The 23,735-nt window shown below is 37.4% G+C and overlaps 1 protein-coding gene across 5 annotated transcripts in view; it reads left to right on the forward strand.

The window, feature by feature from the left end:
- LOC126272719 (zip homologous protein 2-like) overlaps positions 1 to 23,735 on the forward strand; it is a 136,967-nt gene that overhangs the window by 11,298 nt on the left and 101,934 nt on the right. For all 5 annotated transcript variants that reach the window (XM_049975764.1, XM_049975760.1, XM_049975761.1 and 2 more), the window contains exon 5: positions 10,145 to 10,259. In XM_049975764.1, the coding sequence (XP_049831721.1) occupies positions 10,145 to 10,259 (115 nt within the window). The remainder of the gene's footprint in view (positions 1 to 10,144; positions 10,260 to 23,735) is intronic.

Below are 23,735 nucleotides of genomic sequence, written 5' to 3' on the forward strand. Positions count from 1 at the left end.
GACATAAGGTGCAAGTGCTGCTTTGACATGAAGGGGTTATCTGAAGAGAGGAATCTGTGGTGTAGCACATCAACTCAGTTTGAAGATGGATGACAAAAAAAAAGTATATCAACTGGAACAACTTACACACTTAGCAATATAAACATACCAAAGGAGCAAAGGTTGATATCACTTGTGATGATAACAATGGCTTTTGGAAGCAAAACACTCATGTAGATATAAATTATGTTGTGCAGGGTAGTCATAATTAAACTTTTGCTACTTGAGCCAGTGTAGATAAAAAAATAGTTTACCATAGGGGTACCCAACTTTATAGGAACAATGTTGACGCTGTGCACTGCAGGAGTGGCATTCTAAGGAGTGTTAGTGTCTTGATTTGGCATTGCCAGAACACTAACACACATTGGAGGTTGAAGATGAGCACAAGGGGGGAGGGGAGTCAACACCCCATTGGAGACGATTAGGGTATCATTAGAGGAATCTTTAGTGTGGTTCCAGGCTGTCATGGATGCAGGTGGTAATCTCACTGCAATGTAAACATGTTCTTACAAAAATTTCCACAAAGTTTCATTGTCCTGTGATCAATTGCTTTTTATGGGGGCGCTCTTAAGCAGTGAAAGTTTAACTGTAACTATCCTGTATTCTGAATGGTTTGAAAGTTAAAAGCTTGTACATGTTTTTAATTTTATTTATTTGTTTGTCAGGTTACAAATTCATAAAACATTTTGAACACTTCACAATAAATTAATAACAATTCATGGTACATTTTTGACAGTCATTTTTTAATCTTAGAAGAATATGTCATATTATTTGTTTTAGCGCATCTTTACAGTCCATTAAGAGAACAGTAGTGACTGCGATGTGACCTAGCAGTTCATCTCACATATGTATCTATGTGTCTGTTTTCATCCAACCTCAAAACTGAAATTTAATTATGTTAAACCACAGTCACAGGGCAGGTATGACTGGCATTAGTTTTGGACATGTGCTGTTAGAGATATCATTGCTTCTATAAAACAATCCTCAGTGGAGAATTTTGTGCTGTTGTGGTTGTCAATGATTTGCGTAGCACGTAATGAATACACAGATACACTCATGCTGGTTAGGTGTTAATGGCTTCTATAATGATACTACTATGACCGCTCCATCGATTAGGGAAAGTGCAGTTGAGGTGAGAACTCATATGATTTGTAAAATGTGGAAGGATCCATCATTCTGTAAGTTCATTGCCATTTGTATGGCCAACACATAATCCTCTAGCCAATTAATAAATTTATTTTCTTAAATAATTGAACTGAATGAAATTTATTGTCATTTAGCTATTACAGCAATTGACAATACAGCAGTTATTGGGGAGCAAAATAACTGATGATGGTCGAAGTAGCGAGGATATAAAATGTAGACTGGCAATGGCAAGGAAAGCGTTTCGTAAGAAGAGAAATTTGTTAACATCAAGTATAGATTTAAGTGTCAGGAAGTCGTTTCTGATAGTATTTGTATGGAGTGTAGCCATGTATGGAAGTGAAACATGGACGATAAATAGTTTGGACAAGAAGAGAATAGAAGCTTTCGAAATGTGGTGCTACAGAAGAATGATCAAGATTAGATGGATAGATCACATAACTAATGAGGTACTGAATAGAATTGGGGAGAAGAGGAGTTTGTGGCACAACTTGATTAGAAGAAGGGATCGATTGACAGGACATGTTCTGAGGCATCAAGGGATCACCAATTTAGTATTGGAGGGCAGAGTGGAGGGTAAACATCGTAGAGGGAGGCCAAGAGATGAATACACTAAGCAGATTCAGAAGGATGTTGGCTGCAGTACGTACTGGGAGATGAAGAAGCTTGCACAGAATAGAGTAGCATGGAGAGCTGCATCAAACCAGTCTCAGGACTGACGGCCACAACAACAACAAACAGCATATATATATGAAGATCAGTGTGTCACTATTGGTTTTCCATAAAATACAATATTTAAAATCAAGTAAGATGAAAACATTGCATCATAAATTACTCAGTTAAAGAAATTATGCTGTACTCTCCAAACCGGTACCACTATATTTTAGTCATAAAATTCCAGAAGTGAGCAGCAAGGATTTGCAACTAACCAGCTGAATAATTTGTCTTTAAATAAATCAAATGGAGCTTCTACCCATTCTAGTGGCAGTTTGTTAAACATCTTCATACCCACCATTTCGTAGCTGTTCAGTGACTTGGATAATCTGTAGTAAGGTACGTCAAGAAGTCTACTATTTCTGGTTCCATGAGAGTGTACATCTCTTCTATGCTGGTATTCTGATAAGTTGCTCTTTATATGCACTAGGGCAGTGTAAATATACAAGTTTATAACAGTTAATATTTTTAAGTTGATAAACAGTGGTTTGCAGCCTGCCAGTTTATCAATGATAATTTGAATTACTTTCTTCTGAAGTACCAAAATGTGCTGAAGGTGTGATCTATTGCCCCATATTAAAGCCCATAAGATATAATGCTTTGAAAAAAAGCAAAGTAGGCCGATCTTACATAGGCCACGGGTACATGGTTTTTTTTAAATTCCTTAACAAATACACCACTCTAGACAGCCTTGCACTAATGTATTTAATATGTGACTCCCAAGTCAATTTACAATCTATAACAATACCTAAGAACTTAAAACTATCCATGAAGTCTACTACTAGCAGATCTCTTAAACTAAATACAATCTTTTGAGTTTTACTCTCATTAAGCAGCAACCCATTAGCTCAAAACCAGACTGATGCTTGTGATATTGTGTCATTTGCCACAGTTTGGAGCGTATCTATGTCTGAGCTGATATTGAAAAAAGTGGTATCATCTACATAGAGAATGGAGTGAGTATTTATGTAAGATGGTAGATCATTTGTCATTAGGATAAATAGCAGAGGTCCTTATACTGAGCCTTGTGGCACACCGCACTTAACCTCAGCTAACTGTGATCTCTGTTTAGCAATACAAACAATTTCTTTACGCTTGCTGAGGAAAGATTCGAAGATGTTGTCAACTTCAATGTTTGTGATTCCATAATAAACTAGTTTTTTGAGGGGTGAAATATGCTCCACACAATCGAAGGCTTTGCTAAGATCACAAAAGGTAGCCTGAGCAAAATTTTTTCCTTCATAAGCATTAAGCACTTTTTAAATTGGGGAGTCAATGGCATGGACTGTGGATTTGCCCTTCTTAAAGCCAATTTGTACCGCAGTAATAATGTTATTACATGTCAGATAATCACACAACTGGGAGTTGATGATGGATTCCAAAACTTTAGATAAAATAGGTGTCAGAGATATTGGACAATAGCTAGATGGGCAATTTTTGCCTCCTTTCTTGTAAATAGGCACTACCCTGGATAATTTTAATACCACTGGGAATATTCCTTCAATTAGACATCTGTTTATACATTTAGTAAGAGGATATACTATGTGCCCAATTATCTTTTTTAATATATTGCAAGAATTAGCATATATCTTCACTATCAGAGGGCCTAATATTATTTACAATAGTTAAAACAACATCTGGTGTGACCTCTGTTAAAAGGAATCTGTCTTTCAGGGTGTAGTCTACATAATGATATTTAATGAGATCAGCTACAGTTTCTTGCAGCCTCCCAATGCCTTCCCTAATTTGGTTAACAGATTTTATACAGAAGTTATTAAATTCATCTGCTGAAATTTCTACCTCAGCTTTCTGCTTGCTTTTGGCCACTGAATTTATGATAGTCCATACTTTTTTGCATTTATTTCATGATGACTCAATGCTGACAAGGTTATGTAGTTTGTTGGCCTTGTTTGAAGCATACTTAAATTCCTTTTGTGCTATTGAGTACCTTTGTTTAGACATATCAGTTTTCTGAAGTCTGTAAGAATCTCTATACAACAACAACAACTTCCTTTTCATATTGGCTAGTTGAGCAGTATACCATGGATTCCTATCCATATGTCTATTATCGTTACTTTTAGGGTTAACTTTAAATTTGTATTGAGGGCAGTTGTTCTTGAATATATTTAAGAAAGAATGAAAAAATCTATCGAACAATGTATTGGCAGAGCCCTGGGCATTATTTTTAAACATATGTGTCCAGTCATAATTACTGAGTAAGACTATGAAATTAGACAATTTTTCTTGCATTATTGGTCTTGTGATGACTATTTTAGGCTCTTTAAACTCCTTATAGTCCATATTAGGCCTATCTGTACCTATTTTTACCCAAACTGCATCATCGTCTGAGAAATCGAAGACGGCTACATCTGAAGACAGTAACTCTCTATTGACATTTGTAAGTATGTTGTTGAGACAAGCAGACTGCCTCGTGGGTTTGGAGTTCTTAAAAATGAAGTTGAATTGTCATAACAGGTTTTTAAATTCATTTACGGTGTGCACGTCTTTGTTTACGTCAAATGCGACATTGACGTCACCACCAATCACTATACTATGTTTCTTCCACTGAGAACTAAGAAAGAAATTTAGTAAAGTCTCAAGTTTTTCTAAAAATATTAGTGGACTTCCGTCTGGTGATCTATAAAGAGATACAATAGCAATTTTTAAATTATCCAGATATACACCTGTGGCTTCAAAATGTATCCCACTGCACAAAATCCTAGATCTAGTTCATTACTACAATTTATTAATTCTTTCTTAATGTAAATTGATACACCACAATGAATATGCTGCTCTCTGCTAAAGCTGTTTGCTAAGTGGAAATCATCTAGTACATGAAGAGATATTTCATTTCCTTTACACTAGTGCTCACTTAAGTATAATGCATCAAATAAATTCTCATTTGCAAATTCATTTAAAATTATGTGTTTTCCACTTATACTTTCAATATTGAGATAACCGATCTTGAGAAACAAAGCTGGTGAGGACAATTGTCATTACTGCTATATTTCTCTCTAGTGTTAACGACATTTATTATATTATTCTTATCTTTAATCTGGTCATCCAGTGTGAATCTGGGCAAACCTGTTAGTTTCAGCCCTTCTTTGCTACCTCTAAAAAAAGAGTTTTCCCTAAATCTAAGTGGTATTGACTCAGAGCTATAGATTTTTGCTATGCCTAACTTATTGGCTACTTTTATGATTTCATTACTCACGCACTTCTTTCCAAGTTCATTCAGATAAAGACCATGAGCAGTGTGGAATCTTGTACCTAAGTTAATATATAATAGCAAGTAATTGTGTCCTATTAATGATTATTCTCCTCCAACTAACATTACTACTAGGAAAAGCATTATACTGGAAGTATTGCTAATACAGCCCTTGTCCATATGAACTCCTTTGCTTCAGATACTTTCATCTGTAGTGTCACAGTGTTGGAGAGAGTATATAGGAAAATGGAACAGATAAATGTAGCTATTAACATAGGGAAGCAGCTATTAGAAAGCACATTAATTAAGAACTGTTTTTAAACAGCGGCAATGTGTTTGTGTTTATTTGGGCTAAATTTAACTTTGTATAATCAGCTAGACAGGCACTACTTTTTGCTGCCATATATCTTCTGCTACCTGCTGTAAAATCCTGGCAGACATACAAACACTGGAAATAGCAACAATAACCACTAACTATAAAGTGCAAGTATTGAGTGGTAGACGAGCACCTAAATAAGTATGTGTTGTTTAGATATCAGACAGTTTTCTTCAAAGATAATACTGCAATGCATTGGAATTTCATAAGGCCACTTCTCACAGCAGCACATAAAGGCAACATGAATGGTCACATGTTTATCTGACCCATGTGAAAGTGTCACAGAAATACTGAAAAACCTGAACTTGGAGACACTCAAAGATAAATGTCAACTGTCCTACTGTTTTGAGAAACAGTATTAAGTGAGTAATTTAGAAACTTACTACAGCTCCTGACATGCTTCTCCTGTAGGGACTGTTTAGACAAGATTGGACTAATCAGAACACGCACAGAAGCATTTAAGCAGAAATTACTCTCACACTTCATATGTGAATGGTGAAGGAAGAAACCGTAAAGTACAGTACAACAGTACGTACCCTCTACCATTTACTTTGTTGTGTGATTCTTGAAATTTTCCCAACATAAAGAGTAGTTCATGAAGGTTTGGTATTGCAGCTCTCTTGGGTAAAATATTCCGGAGGTAAAATAGCCCCCCATTCGGATCTCCATGCAGGGACTACTCAAGAGGACGCCGTTACCAGGAGAAAGAAAACTGGTGTTCTACGGATCGGAGCATGGAATGTCAGATCCCTTAATCAAGCAGGTAGGTTAGAAAATTTAAAAAAGGAAATGGATAGGTTATAGTTAAATACAGTGGGAATTAGTGAAATTTGGTGGCAGGAGGAACAAGACTTTTGGTCAGATGAATACAGGGTTATAAATACAAAATCAAATAGGGGTAATGCAGGAGTAGGTTTAATAATTAATAAAAAAAATAGGAGTGCAGGTAAGCTACTACAAACAGCATAGTGAATGCATTATTGTAGCCAAGATAGACACGAAGCCCACACCTACCACAGTAGTACAAGTTTATAGGCCAACTAGCTCTGCAGATTACGAAGAAATTGATAAAATGAATGATGAGATAAAATAAATTATTCAGACAGTGAAGGGAGATGAAAATTTAATAGTCATGGGTGACTGGAATTCGAGAGTAGGAAAAGGGAGAGAAGGAAACATGGTAGGTGAATATGAATTGGGGGTAAGAAATGAAGTGGAGCCAGGTAGAATTTTCCACAGAGCATAACTTAATCATAGCTAACACTTGGTTCAAGAATCATGAAAGAAGGTTGTACACATGGAAGAAGCCTGGAGATACTAGAAGGTATCAGATAGATTATATAATGGTAAGACAGAGATTTAGGAACCAGGTTTTAAATTGTATGACATTTCCAGGGGCAGATGTAGACTCTGACCACAATCTATTGATTATGAACTGTAGATTAAAACTGAAGAAACTGCAAAAAGGTGGGAATTTAAGGAGATGGGACCTGGATAAACTGACTAAACCAGAGGTTGTACAGAGTTTCAGGGAGAGCATAAGGGAGCAATTGACAGGAATGGGGGAAAGAAATACAGTAGAAGAAGAATGGGTAAGTTTGAGGGCTGAAGTAGTGAAGGCAACAGAGGATCAAGTAGGTAAAAAGACGAGGGCTAGTAGAAATCCTTGGGTAACAGAAGAAATGTTGAATTTAATTGATGAAAGGAGAAAATATAAAAATGCAGTAAACAAAGCAGGCAAAAAGGAATACAAATGTCTCAAAAATGAGATTGACAGAAAGTGCAAAATGGCTAAGCAGGGATAGCTAGAGGACAAATGAAAGGATGTAGAGGCTTATCTCACTAGGAGTAAGACAGATACTGCGTACAGGAAAATTAGAGACCTTTGGAGAAAAGAGAACCACTTGTATTAATATCAATAGCTCAGATAGAAACCCAGTTCTAAGCAAAGTAGGGAAAGCAGAAAGGTGGAGGGAGTATATAGAGGGTCTATACAAGGGCGATGTACTTGAGGACAATATTATGGAAATGGAAGAGGATGTAGATGAAGATGAAATGGGAGATATGATACTGCGTGAAGAGTTTGGCAGAGCACTGAAAGACCTGAGTCGAAACAAGGCCCCGGGAGTAGACAACATTCCATTAGAACTACAGACAGCCTTGTGAGAGCTGCCCTGACAAAACTCTACCATCTGGTGAGCAAGATGTATGAGACAGGCAAAATACCCTCAGACTTCAAGAAGAATATAATAATTCCAATCCCAAAGAAAGCAGGTGTTGACAGCTATAAAAATTACCGAACTATCAGTTTAATAAATCACAGCTGCAAAATACTAACACGAATTCTTTACAGACGAATGGAAAAACTAGTAAAAACTAGTAGAAGCCAACCTTGGGGTGGGGGTTAGTGTTTAACGTCCCATCGACAACGAGGTCATTAGAGACGGAGCGCAAGCTCGGGTTAGGGAAGGAATGGGAAGGAAATCCACCGTGCCGGCATTTGCCTGAGACAATTTAGGGAAATCACGGAAAACCTAAATCAGGATGGCCGGAGATGGGATTGAACCGTCGTCCTCCCGAATGCGAGTCCAGTGTGCTAACCACTGCGCCACCTCGCTCGGTACAACCTCGGGGAAGATCAATTTGGATTCCGTAGAAATGTTGGAATACGTGAGGCAATACTGACTTACGACTTATCTTAGAAGAAAGATTAAGGAAAGGCAAACCTACGTTTCTAGCATTTGTAGACTTAGAGAAAGCCTTTGACAATGTTGACTGGAATACTCTCTTTCAATTTCTAAAGGTGGCAGGGGTAAAATACAGGGAGCGAAAGGCTATTTACAATTTGTACAGAAACCAGATGGCAGTTATAAGAGTCGAGGGGCATGAAAGGGAAGCAGTGGTAGGGAAGGGAGTGAGACAGGGTTGTAGCCTCTCCCCGATGTTATTCAATCTGTATATTGAGCAAGCAGTAAAGGAAACAAAAGAAAAATGTGGAGTAGGTATTAAAATCCAGGGAGAAGAAATAAAAACTTTGAGGTTCGCCGATGACATTGTAATTCTGTCAGAGACAGCAAAGGACTTGGAAGAGCAGCTGAACGGAATGGACAGTGTCATGAAAGGAGGATATAAGATGAACATCAACAAAAGCAAAACAAGGATAATGGAATGTAGTCGAATTAAGTCGAGTGATGCTGAGGGAATTAGATTAGGATTGAGACACTTAAAGTAGTGAAGGAGTTTTGCTATTTGGGGAGAAAAATAACTGATGATGGTCGAAGTAGAGAGGATATAAAATGTAGACTGGCAATGGCAAGGAAAGCGTTTCTGAAGAAGAGAAATTTGTTAACATCGAGTATAGATTTAAGTGTCAGGAAGTCGATTCTGAAAGTATTTGTATGGAGTGTAGCCATGTATGGAAGTGAAACATGGACGATAACTAGTTTGGACAAGAAGAAAATAGAAGCTTTCGAAATGTGGTGCTACAGAAGAATGCTGAACATTAGATGGGTAGATCACATAACTAATGAGGAGGTATTGAACAGGATCAGAGAGAAGAGAAGTTTGTGGCACAACTTGACTAGAAGAAGGGATCAGTTGGTAGGACATGTCCTGAGGCATCAAGGGATCACAAATTTAGCATTGGAGGGCAGCGTGGAGGATAAAAACCGTAGAGGGAGACCCAGAGATGAATACACTAAGCAGATTCAGAAGGATGTAGGTTGCAGTAGGTACTGGGAGATGAAGAAGCTTGCACAGGATAGATTAGCATGGAGAGCTGCATCAAACCAGTCTCAAGACTGAAGGCCACAACAACAACAACTATTGGACATTAAAACCATTTCCATTCAACAGTTAAAATCAAGACTGTAATTGTGTTACTCAAAGATCATAGGGCTATTTGCATCTAGCATCTACAGCATCAGTAACAAGTGTGGTATGCAACTATACTTGTTGCAGCACTGTTCAGAAAATGTGAGGAGCATTTGCCTTGGCCTTAGTCATAATGACAAGTCTGCAGTGGGAGAGCACAGCACTCCACATCCCCAATGGATAAAAGGATTGTGGTGCACAAATGCGTTCTGGAATTTGGTCGTCAAAGAGGCAGTGGAAATAAGAACACATAATAGTCTTGTCAGTCAGTAGTGTCTAATATGATCTGTATGAATTGTGGCATTAGCAAACATATACTTCAGGGATGTTCTGATGCAAAAGCAGCAGAGGAGGCAGGCAGAATAGAGAGGTAGCCCAACAGAAGGCCCACCTATGAGCCCTCGGCAGAGGTTTCTGCAGTCCAGTGACTGGGAAAGAATGAACTGGACATGAAAACAACACCCTAAGATGACAAGTAGGATGCTCAACTGACTGATAACCAGAGGAGGTTTCATCAATGATATTGTGCAAGACAGCAAGCACTCCCATTGCTGTTACTGTGTTACTAATCACACCAGGGAGGATGCTGCTGGACCTATCTCTCTGTTTCATTTATCACTTATACAGTTTTTTAAATGTGGTCTAAGTCTAAATCCATGTGGGTCATACTTTCTGGATTGTGCAATTTTCACAAATGTATGTGTATATCATTACAAATGTTATAGCAGTAAATATGAGATTTATGTACAATAAAGCTGACTAAATAAAGTATAAAATACTTTATTTTTCAGGGAAAAACATATTGAGCAACTGAAACATGGAAGCCCTACATCTCCTACTCATTCCACATCGCAGTCTTCACTTTCTGCAACTACTCCACAGCAAAGATATTCTCAGCCAGTACAGGTAAATGTCAATCTTTTTAGTGGATTATCCATTCTCAGTTCAACCCAGTGATTCTCAACCTGTGGTGTGCACCCCTTTGCAGGCTGGGGGCATTAAATGGTGGGTACAAGCACAAAAATAAAAACTATGAGTAAAAAAATGATAAATATACTGAAAGAAAGCAAAGCAAAATTCATTCTGACATTTAAAAAAATTGTGGTTCCACTTATACAAGCAGTTATAAGCAGGACTGTATTAGTACTGCACAATGCATTTCTTATTGACTTTTCAATATTAAATTAAAAACTATGAGTAAAAAATTGATAAAATATACTGAAAGAAAGCAAAGCAAAATTCATTCTGACATTTAAAAAAATCGTGGTTCCACTTATACAAGCAGTTATAAGCAGGACTGTATTAGTACTGCACAATGCATTTCTTATTGACTTTTCAATATTAAATTAAAAACAAGTTTATAATTAAGTTTTCAATTCTAAATTAGAAACAAGATAGGTAATTAACTTTTCAGTAATTAAAGGAAAACAAGTTTCATAATTATTGTGACTTCTTTGGGCCTGTCTTGCACAGCAAAGTTTTTCAAAGGAGAGTTTAATGTTACAAATAGACACTGTGAGTTCTTTTTTTATGTTTGGCTGAGACATATATTTTGTATTCAAACTAACCAAGACAGAAAACCCAGTTTCGCAAAGGCAGGATGTTGAAAATGGTAACAGCATATGAAATGCCCTTGTTTTAGTGCAGAACACTAATCATCCATTCCTGCCAAAAATTCAAAGAGCACTAAATACTAAATTCTCTTCTGATTTCGCCATGTGCTATGAAGTCCATCAAGATATGTTTTTAGGCAGCCTTCAGGATTATTTTAGAATGGATCCCTAACCCACATGTAACATTTACCAAGTTTTTGTCAGCAAGGAAAAACTTTTTAAAATTCTTTTCCAGCTTGATTAAGTGGTTTTCAATGGCTATAAAACAATAGTTTTGACATTATTTTCTTCGGCTGGTAAGTTTATACATTTTCATCTACATTTATGAACAGTTCTAGGATTTATAAATTTCTGCTCCACAACTTAAATTTTCTACAGAAAGTATCAACTTTATCACTCATTTCCAAATATGTGTATTTGCCTCTTAGAGTTGAAGGTTAAAGGCATTTCCTCATTAGTAAATCATCTCAGAAATTCTCAGATTCAGGTTGGTTTTCCACTTGTAGAAAAATGTTGTGAAACAGCGATAAATTCTTGCCAACTTGTAATATTTGCAGGTTTGTAGCTTTAGCATTAGTACTCAGAATACAGCATTTTTAATGTATTGTTACCACATGAGGAAGAGAGGGGGGGGGGGGGGGGGTGCAATGATAATTATGGCTGAAAGGGTCACAACTAACTCTCATAGTCAGCTACTGGGAAATGATGCTGCATAGCATCAGAGCCTATATCTTACACATTATAAGTACAGCAAAATATGCTTATTTAAAGTTAAAATAACCTCAGATTAAGCTCCTGATAATCTTAACTAGATGATTGTTATTAACATAATGAACTGGTTATAAATATTTTATGATGGGAAGGAAGGAGCAGTATGAATTTTCAGAAAATTAGCACACTCTCAATCCAGTACACAGAAAAAGATAGAAAGCCTTCATGCTGTGAAAAAAATTGGTTAGAAGTTGGTAAGGGTGAAAAATCCCATTTCACTGGACATGCTTGGTTTCAGTTACGGAAGATCAACAACAATACTAATTTTCATCATGTAACAAGGTAAGCTAAATAACAATATTCACATTCTTGTCTCTGTGGTTGTATGGATTCTGCACCTATTCTGGATGTTGACTCATTATAATATCAATAGGCAACTTGTTATCATCTCAAGCTACTTGTTCATAAGTTTTTGAATTTATGGCAGTTGAAGACAAAGCTAGGGTGGGCAGCAAATAATAATAATAGTAATCTTTATATATAAAAGGTAATGTCCTGACTGACTCATTCACTCACAGACTCATTGTTGCCCAGTCCAAACCGTTAAGGGTAGAAACTTGAAATTTGGAGAAGGTGTTGATCTTGTACTGTAGACATTATTTAAAACGGGATTTTTCTTAATTCCACCCCTTAGGGGATGATATGTTTTTCGAAAATATGTTGCTGTTAAGGTAATTTTGAAGCCAGACCTATGAAAATTGGTATTTGGTTTCTTGACCAAAAATAAAGAAATCCATGTTTCAGCATTTTTGGAAATTTAACCATTACGGGGGTGAAATAGTGAGTGAAAGATTTTTTTTTTTAAAAATAAATCATTATTGAAGACGTGCTAAAGTATTTTTAAAACTACATCTATGAAAATTGGTGTTTGACTTCTCAGATGGAAATAAAATAATATGTGTTTCAGCATTTTTAGAAATTCAATCCCTAAGGGACTGAAATGGGAAAAGAAATGTTTTATGAAATATTTCATTGTGTATTAATTTTCAAAGCTAAATCTATGAAATTTGCATTTGGCTTGTCAGTTAGAAATAAAAAATTGTTTGTCCTTGTTTTGGAAATTCAGTCCCTTAGGGGGTGAAATGAGGGTTGAAAATATTTAAGAAAATAGTTTCTGCGTCAAAAAATTTGTAAAGTTAAATGTACAAAAACTGGTATTTCTCTTCTCGGTTAGATATAAAGAAATACTTGTTAGGGGATGAAAGTTCCTGTTGAAATATCACCACAAGAATCCACAAGTCATGATTAACAAAAACTTTGGACTCAGCTACCAGAATTGCTTTTTGGTCAGAAGTGCAGTTGGTGAACAACACAAGATCTCGATTAAAGAAAAACAAAAAAAAAAAAAAAAAAAAAAAACCTCACAGACCACATAGACTACACGAGTGAGGCAGTGGGTGCAAAGCTAGTAAATAAATAAGTAAACAGAGAAGTAAAAATTATGTGGAATCCTTCCAATAAATTAAAAAAAAATCAGAAGTGAGGTCCCATTGTGTCTGAAACAGTACATTTATAATTACTGTATGTTACCAGTTGTGACTTACAGCAGTGAGACACAGATTTTTAATATAGATACCATTCAAAAGCTGAGTGTTGCTCAGAAAGCAAAGAAAGGTATCATTCTGGGAATATCTAGGAGAGATAGGCAAGTTAACAAATGGATCAGAGTACAGATTGGATTGCAAAATGTCATAAAGGAAATTCTCTTTCCACATTACAGAAGATATGAAAATATGTAAGTGAAGCTGGACAGATAGTATTATAAAATCAATAGGTACAACATGGTTGTGTATATCTGAAGACTGCAACGAATTAATAAGGCTGGAGGAGATGCTCAACCAGCGAAGAAAGCTGGATGTACGATGTTAATGTTCATCATTACAGTCATCTCAAGCTCAACACAAAGCAAATCATGCAACTTAAGAATTTCTGTCTTAGACAATATTGGCTGTTTTATCCATGGAAGGAGTATTAATATAAAATGGACTCCACATTATAATTCATATGATGTTTATTGTATTTCGCACACAACATTAATTTTATGCATGTATTTCAATCCACGTTCTAAAGTCAGAGGAATGTAAGCCAACTCTTGTTGAATTCTTTTTAAAAATACTTGGTATTTCAGAGTGATTTTCTATTAAAGACCCCAAAGACACTAAATGGACAATATTGTAATCCAAATGATTCACATGACATTACTTGAAAGTGGCATTTCAAACCATCAAAGAAGTAGCAGGATGATGGTTTTGTAAACAATCTCTCGCCTGTGTGAATTTCACTTTGGATTTTCCCAATAAAACCAACTTGGCACCTGCCTGTCCTAAGGCTATATTCATGTGGTCATTCACTATTAAGCCTTTTCAAATGCATATTCCTAGATAAATACTAGATTACGGTAACTTTTTCTGGTGACTGATTGTTAATCATGTAGTTAAATATGAGCTCTTTTTCAAGTCTCTCTGCACTTACCAACAATTTCCTAAAAAATGTCGCTTCCCTATACACAGCTGTCATCTGCAAATAGCCTTGTAGAGTTGCAGATATCATCTGTCTTGTCATTTGCATAAACAGGAACACCTTCAGTTATTTATTGCAGAAGAACCAAACATTGTACAGATATCATACATATATCATTTTGAAGAGAAACTTTGATTTTTTTTTTCTTTCCTTTCTCTCTCTCTCTCTCTCTCTCTCTCTCTCTCTCTCTCTCTCTCTGTCTCTCTCTCTCTCTTTGTCTCTCTCTCTTCCCCCCCCCCCCTCCCCCCGTGTATACCACCACAGTGTAGTTTGCTAATTTGCCAATACTCAGTGCTAGTCACAAACACGGCGAGTTCAGGTGCGGAGCGAGCTTTTTGCGTGTTGGAGCTTGACAAACACAAGTGTGCTACAGCTGTTCAATGGATGTTTAGAACCATGTATGGTAAGAAGCCACCAACAAGGAAGACCATTTACCACTGGCACAACAAATTCATTATGATGGGTTGCTTGTGCCTGGCAAAGAGAAGCGGACATCCCAGTGCGAATGAAGTGAATGTGGAGCACATATGAGAGACATTCATAAGGAGTCCAAAGAAATTGGTGTGTCGTGCTTCCCATGAACTTGAAATGTCCCCAGTGACAGTGTGGAAAGTCCTATGACAGAAGCTGTCTATGAAACCATTCGAATTGGAGCTAGTGCAGAAGCTCAATGACAATGGCAAAGACAAGCATTTGGAGTTTTGTTTGTAGTTGCAACAATTGAATGAGGATGGGGATCACATTGTTGATCGCTTAATTTTTAGCGACGAAGCCACTTTTCACACTAATGGGAAAGTGAATAGGCATAACTATAGAATTTCAAGTACAAAGCATCCACACAAATGCATTGATTTTGAGCATGATCCCTCAAAGGTAAATGTTTTTCGTGCCTTGTCACATCAAAATCTGTATGAGCCATTCTTCTTCACTGAGAGCACTGTCACTGCATATTCCTACTTGGTCATGTTGCAGCAATGGCTGATGTCTCAAATGCAATTGAACTCTCCGCTCATCTTTCAGCAAGATAGGGCTCCACCCAATTTTCGTCGTGAAGTTCGTGGGTTCCTGAATATGGAGCTGTCGCATTGTTGGATCAGCCGTGCTACAGAAGGGGACTGCGGTCTCATGAAATGTCCTCCCTGACCACCAGATCTCACTCCGTGTGACTTTTTTCTGTGGAAACACATCAAAGATCTGGTGTATATACCACCTGATGTAGCAGAGCTCCGGGAGAAAATATGGGACTGCCACAGTCAATGATGCCATGCTGGGGTGGCAAGAATTCGATTACCATATTGACATCTGCCAGGTCACTCATGGTTTGCATATTGAATGTTTGTAAAAAAACTTTCAGAGTTCATCTTCAATATGCAATATGTATGACTTCTGTACATTGTTTAGTTCTTGTGCAATATGTTGTTGTTGTGGTCTTTAGTCCTGAGACTGGTTTGATGCAGCTCTCCATGCCATACAGTAAAGCTGCATGCCCTCGGGAAAAATTACAGCTGTAGTTTCCCCTTGCTTTCAGCCTTTCGCAGTACCAGCACAGCAGGGTCGGATTGGTTGGTGTTACAAGATCAGATCAGTCAATCATCCAGACTGTTGCCCCTGCAACTACTGAAGAGGCTGCTACTCCTCTACAGGAACCACATGTTTGTCTGGCCTCTCAACAGATACCCCTCCATTGTGGTTGCACCTACGGTATGGCTATCTGTATCGCTGAGGCACACAAGCCTCCCCACCAATGGCAAGGACCATGGTTTATGGGGGGTGGGGGCGGGGGCCTTGTGCTATAAATAACTGAACATGTTCCCGGATATTATCTACACCCTATATTGTGACCAGTAGCTGTCCTTTCACATTTCCTTGAAGTGCATCAGACACTAATTTTACTTCTGATCATTCTTCCTTATTAAGAACTATGTACTTGGTTTTCTTAGTTATGAAGTATCCATTACTGTCACACATCAATTGAAGATATTTTGTGCACTCTTACTCTGTTTATTATATAAAACTGTGGAACTGTATGAAAGTATTTCTGGCAGTGCAGAAATGTGATATCAACCTAAGCTCTACTATCTGCTGTCCTCTAGATCTCATGAACAAACAGAGCAAATTAGTTTTCAAATATTCTTGATAGTCTGCAAATATGAAATATAAGATGTTGTGACCATTTTGCACTTCAAAACTTCAGTTATCACAGCCACATCTTTTCCAGGATGAAAATCCTATGTCTCTGGATATTACAGTATTTTCAGCAGCAATTTAGCATGAAGATTTTTTTTTATATTTTTAAAAATTTGATAAGATTTCTCCATGAACTTTAGTAGATTCATTGTGACATTTTGGCTTGTATTGTTAGCCAATAAACAGATTGTAATAATACTTTGAAAGTGTATTTTTCTGTAAACGTACACTTTTTAAAATGGAACAATGTCTATTGACATTAACAAACTAAAAGTAGGGTACATTAGAATATCAGTTGTGTTTGTTGCAAGAGTCTAGTTGGAGAAGTCATTTATGAGCTACTGTATATTCAAAGTTTCCTACACACTGACACTTTTTCATGTACTTCAACATGTGTAGTTGCTGGGTACAATGTTGTTATGTTTGCTTATAGTGTGCTAGCGTATCCCTTGAGTGCACCACGACTTGCTAGGCAGTTAGTTTGTGACAGTCCAAGCAGTTGGTCATGAGTGGATGATGGGATTCACCAATATAGAAAAAGCCAACATTCTCATGGTGTATGGATAGTGTAGGAAGAATGAGTTTCTTCATGCATGGTACATGCGCGATATTTCCCAATAGACATCAACGATCTTGGCAATTAGTTGTCAATCTCTTCAACCAGTTATGTTAAAGTGGTAGTGTAACAACTACACAATGTAACAGAAGGAAACAAGCAATGACAGGAGAGAGGGAACAGTGTTCTTACTGGTGTTGCAGCTGATCTGCACTTTAGCTCCCATGCAATCACATGATGAAGTAGACGACTCAGGCAAGTGTCCTACACATTCTCCATCGACATAGGTTCCATCACTATCATATCTCTCATCATCAAGAGCTCCGTGGAAATGATTATGAAGATCATGTTAACTTCTGTACATGGGCATTAAGACATGATACTCCAGATGTATCATGTATCTTGTTCAATGATGAAGCCACATTTAGCAATCGTGGCCAGGTAAACCGTCGAAACATGCACTATTGGTCTGTTGACAATCCCCACTGGCTTTGTAAGGTGAACATCAGCTTCCATTGCATGTAAATGTGTGGTGTGGGATAGTGAAGCACCAGCTCATACTCACTGGCCTGTTTTTCATAGATCGAACACTGAACATATGTAAATGCTGCTACCTCCTAATGGACCATCTTCCATGGGTGCTAGAAAATGTTCTACAGCAGGCTAGCAGGAACCTGTGGTACCAACATGGTGGCTGTCCAGCACATAATGCATGAAGTTTTCACAAATTGTTTCCAAATCGTTGGACAGGACACAGAAGACTTGTTTCTTGGCCAGCCTGTTATCCATATTTGATACCTGTAGACTTTTTTCTGCGGGGGAAGCTGAAATACGCTGCTACAAGTATATACTAACTACACTCAATGATATGCAGTTACATCTTACTGCAGCCTGCTCAGATATCTCCTCTAGATATATGCAGCAGCTGTTCCTCACCAGAGTGGAAGCATGTATTGCTGCTGCCAGTGGTCAATTTGCGATGGTCAGTCGTCTTGTTAGTGGTCAGGATCTGTGTAACTAGCTTGTGCCCTTGTATTGTTCTTTAGTGTGTGCTGCCACTGTTACTCTACAAGCCTCATGTGGGAACTTTTCAAAATACGATATCTCATAAATGGCTCACACTAGACTCCTGCAACAGACACCACTGACATCTGATTTATCCTACTTTTAGTTTTTTAATGTCAATAGACATTGTTCCATTAAAAAGTGTATGTTGGCACAAAAAAATAAAGTTTCTAAGTATAATTACAATCTGTTTGTTGGCTAACAGTATGTGACCCTGACTACCAATTCGTTCTGTGAAAACTGCACACCAATTCCTGCAGTATTTACAGTGTAAGTTTTAGGTGATTCATCTGTATTCTTCTTTGTGCCTTTGAAAATTATGTAATATTGAAATGCACAAGGCAATTTTCATACATTGAAAAGGGTGTCTGAGGCAAGTGAAATTTTCAAATAATTAATGTTGGCAGAAATCATGGTGATCCCTATAGAGGACTTGTTTGTTGGCACAGAAAAGATATCATACATATTCACATAGTACATGCCATAATACTACAGCATAATTACATCAGTGAGATAGATCAAGACCTGCATCTTTTCAAGTCATGTGGCACATTTCATTGGTCTAGTCACATAGCATAAACTGTTGCTTTTAGAGGGACAAATTATTAAAAAAACAGACATCACATTAGAACCAGTGGCTCTTAACAAAATGACTTTATTTAATTTTTTAATTCCCATTCACTTGTTTACACATCATTCATTTTTGCATCTGTGTACCAGCTGAAAGCAAGAAATGCACACTGATCTTCTTCAGTGAAGCAATTTTGGGAGGTATACTATAATCTCTCAACCTACATAATGATAAACTGCATGTAGACATCAAAACATCCCAGAGAAACAGTCACTGGAATGAAGTAACCTATTGCCTCATGGTGTCAATCAAAAGAAAAGAATTAGCCCTTGCCGGATTTGGACAAGCCATATAATCCTTCCATAACAGAGTATCTAAAACACACCATTACCTGACCATTATAGGCATTAATTGTTTCTTCACAGAAAATTTGATTAAGTTCATTACAATGCAGATTAATCTATACATAGACCAACAAGAGAATTTTTACATGTTACCTATGATGAAGTACTCACTGTGGTAGCTGTCATGCTTTCACCAGTATATTATGAGTCCCTAATATGTGAATGTATCAACAGACTGTAACATAAAAATTGGGAGTGATGCCATTCATATATGGAGGTTTGAAGAAATTCTGAAAGATTTGCATTTAAATGATGACACACCATAGACTGATTATAAAAAGATCTACTTCTCCTAAAAAGTTCTATTTTCTCTTTGAATTTATCAATGAGGCTTTCAGATTGATGCTAAAGGGCAAGGAATTGTCAATGGATGAAAGTATAATACCATACTATGGGCATCACAGAGCCAAACAGTCCATGGGAAGTAAACCTGCTAATTTCAACCTGTGGATGTTGGCCGATTCAAAAGGTGATGTATTCCATGCAGAACTTTTCTGTGGAGACTAGATTTGTTTGGGGCAACATACAGAGTGCCCATAATTAAAGTTCCAATTTTAAAATGCTGTACAACGAAAACCATTACTAAGAATGGCATCAAATTTGAACAACATATTATTGATACAGGGGGAAAGGCCATGGAACCAAAATAAGATGTTAACGAAACTTGTACCTATTGATGGTGCTGTAAGTGTCTTAAAGTAAGTGGGTTTAGCTACAAATGACAGATGAATTGCAATATCATGGCTATGGTTCAATTTGCATATTACGCCATCCATGCTGTTCAGTATGCATGACTGCACAAGTTCAGCCGTCAACAGTAGTAACACTATTAATAGATAGGTCCACCCATGAAAGCAAGATCTTACCACACTGGGTGGGAAACATCAATTTTTAATTGTCCTGAGGCAAAAAGATTAATCAAAAAGCAAACTGAGACCAGCTTTTAATTGTCCTGGGGTCAAAAACAACATAAAAAAGCAACATGACATGGGTTTTTAATTGTTTTGGGACTAAGAATCACATAAAAAGTGAAATGAAATCAGTTTCTAATTGTCGTGAGACTGACGCACAGCATGTTCCACAACAGAACAGTATCTCAGGGGTCACATTCAGAATGCATTGCACTATGTGTGTCTTCAATTCAGCTACATTCATAATTGGAGCGCTGAATACATCTTTCAGATAACCTCACAGCCAGAAGTCATGTAGAATAAGATTAGGTGATCTGGATGGCCAGGCTGTAGGGAAATGACAGCTAATAATTCTGGCATTTCCAAAATGCCTGCACAGCAGCTGCTTCACGGGCTGTGCAATGTGAAGTGCCAGCTTGCATAAAAATGATTCTACCCACACATCTGCACTGTGGAAGGTATGAAATGATGTTTGTGCAGAAGAGACACTCTTAGTGTTTATCTGTGATAGTATAGGTAACAAGACCTGCAGGACTCCTCCTTGGAAAAAAATGGCTCTGCCACAAACGGTGCCGTCAACTTGTACACAGTTATCTTGGCAGAATGAAGTAGTATCAGTTGATGTGAGAATGGATTTTCTATCACCATATTCTGCACTTCTCTGGATCGACATGTCCTTGAAGGTGGAAATGAGCTGTTTGTCTACAGAGTATTCCAAGACCATTCATTATCCACATCATGTGAGCAAGAAATACTAGAACAAATGTTTTTCTTACTTGCAGGTCAGCATGAAGCAACCACTGAACTTGGGTAATTTTTTATGGATAGCAATGCAGTATGTTTAATAGAATTTTGTGCACCATGCCCACGGGTATGTCTAAACTCTGGCCAATTTTCTGTGCACTCTGTGCTCTGCATGTTTGCACACTGCCACTCGATCCCTCTTGTAGTGTTGTGGCCACATCTTCTACTGATGCTGGATCAATTGTTTTCCTCCCTCTGCCACATTGCACTTCAAAAGCATCTGTGTTTTCAAACTCTGTAATAATTTTTGGCAGCCCCTTAGCAGACAATGGGCCAACACCTTTCATACCCCTGAATGTCTGGAATTTCTGCAGAGCCTCTTTCACACATTCATTGTTCTTGTAAAAGAGCTTTACCAGTGATGGTTGATCATGCATTGAGACAGTCAAGCCAAGCACCTCAGACAGAAACTAAGGTACAGTCGTGTACCCTGCCTCTTTTGTTTTGTGTATTCTTTTGCTTACAGCATCACCTAGTGGTCAATTTTTGTTAAACATTTTATGTTCCATGACGTTTCTCCTTGCACCAGTAATATAAAATTCAAATATGATGTCATTCAGAGCAGTTGTTCTCTTTCTATTGTAGTTTGAAACTGGAACTTTAATTTTGGATGCACTGCATAGTGACTGTTCTGACTAAAGTTCAGATGTTCCTAGTGGTTTCAAGCTATATTTTGACAATTTATTTACATATGCTCCATTGCAGGAGAAATAGTCCAGATGGAACATAGCTGGAACTGGCACTCTAAAGGATAACAATGCCAGTAAAGCTATAAAATGTGCCAACAGCACAGCAGTTCCAGAAATCTAAAAGAGAGAGTGTTTGCTATTTAATACCCCGGTTGCAACTAACCTGTGTAATGACAATACTAGTGTCACAGTACTTTCTAACTTTGATGGAAATGAACCAAAGGAAAGTTGAAAAACAGTCTGTGGAGCTGAAAGGAAGAAAAGGAGCAGTCACGTGCTGAGTGTGTTTGCACTGTGCATTACACGGGAGTAGTTAATCTGAACAATCAATTTACAGTTCAGTACTGGACAAAAATTCGAATAAAAAAAATGGTGGTGGAATATTTTTGCCAGGCTGTTGATGCATGTTGTGTATGAAGTTGGTTAGTTTTTAGACAGATAGGATATGAAATTCTGAATCTTCAGTTCAGAAGACAAGTGTGTTCCAAATTCTGACAGTCCATGACCCCAAAAACGCGAGACCTGAACCATCACTCTTACCTTTCCAAACATCACTGAGTGATGTAGGGCAACTCAGAACTGATGATTTGATAGAAAAATGAGTAATGAAATACCATAGGTGAAAGATCTGCAGTACCTACACAATGTAAATACGTATGAAATGCCAAGTTCCATTTCATCTGTATTGCATTCAGACATCTCACAAATTTCCAAACTGTTGTGGGCAATTTGTCATACATTTTTTCTGTTTTCTTATGTAACAAATGAAATAACAAGAATTGCAATAGAAAGTATTGGAATTATTTTCTCATCGTTGAAACAAGTGCTCAATGGCAACTAAAGTGACCATAAAAATTTGAAAATGTTGTGCTGTGCAAACAATTTTCACATACAACATTCATCCAGTCATGTTCCATTGATCCCATTAAGAAAGGGAACCTTCAGAGATGTGGAATGATAGACAAAGACATCATAGAGAGTTCATCTGCATGCTGTATTAACAATAAAGTGTCACTATACTGAACTACACTGCTATTCACACTTACGCCGTCTAAATTTGAGGAAATAAGTAAGAAAGCCGCTCCTTCAAAAAACTCTGCTGCCTCCCTAATTTTATTGTATGCTGCTGTTTTCCTGCTGTTTGTAGCTTAATATTTACTTATTACAATAGTATTTTTCAAAGAAAATATTCCGTCATACAGAGATGTGGATATCTGTAATTGTTTTGAAAACACAACATTTGTGACATATACATTTCAGGGAAAAGTTTCCTCGCTACACATGGTTTCCACATAAATAGACTAGGAAAAAAATGTTAAAATAATGAAAATTTTAGAAATTGTAAATAAGATCTCAAATGTGCTGAGTATGCTGCAGAGATCTTACCCCGCATGAACAGAAAGTATGTTTACCTGGAGAATAAAATTTAATTTCTGGTGCCACACTGCTCCAAGCCTACTGTGAGATTTCACTAAAGGAGGTAACATCCCAAATGACACCAGTTCACACAGAAGAATCAGAACAACAAGATCAGATAAAGTACCTAATACAACATATAATGGGCTACTGTTTATTTTTCAGCTTCCATAAACATCTCAAAGAAACACCAGAAATTCACAGGAGAACACCATAGTAGTGGCATATCAAGCACCCAAAGTATCTATAACAGCAGCACCATCATCAGCAAAAACAAATATTGGAGAAACAGCAGTGGGAGCAAGCTACTCACCTCAGCATAGGGAATGAATCATGAGGTGCAGAAAACCTATGCTTCTCAAGGATTTTTGGAATCTCACCAGGACACAGGATAGAACATGACACTGAATACTGTAAATATGACGAAAAACATCCACATATTAATGTGATGCAAGTGAATTCATGTAACACTAAGAATAAATTGTTGGATGTGGAGCATTTGTGCAGTAATGAGAAAGTAGATACTTTGTGTGTATCAGAGCATTGTCTGAGAAGTAATGAGATAGATTTCTTTATTCCTCAGGTATATGTTGCTGCAGATGTAATGCGCGGGGAAGTGAAAAAAAATGTTGGGGCATGCACATTTCTTACAGAGGATACAAGATTCACAAATGTGTCAAAAACCAAAAAAACATGTTGGGGCATGCATATTTGTTAAAGAGGATACAAGATTCTCAAAAATTGATATTAGCACATACTGTTCTGAAATAGATGGTGAATTCAGCTGTGTAAATCTTGTGTGTCACAATCTGGCCATTGAAAGTCTCTACAGCTTCAAAACAGACATGGAAAACAAGAGTGAGCAAGTCACTACA

Source organism: Schistocerca gregaria, chromosome 5 (assembly GCF_023897955.1).
Source record: "Schistocerca gregaria isolate iqSchGreg1 chromosome 5, iqSchGreg1.2, whole genome shotgun sequence".
NCBI lineage: Eukaryota > Metazoa > Arthropoda > Insecta > Orthoptera > Acrididae > Schistocerca > Schistocerca gregaria.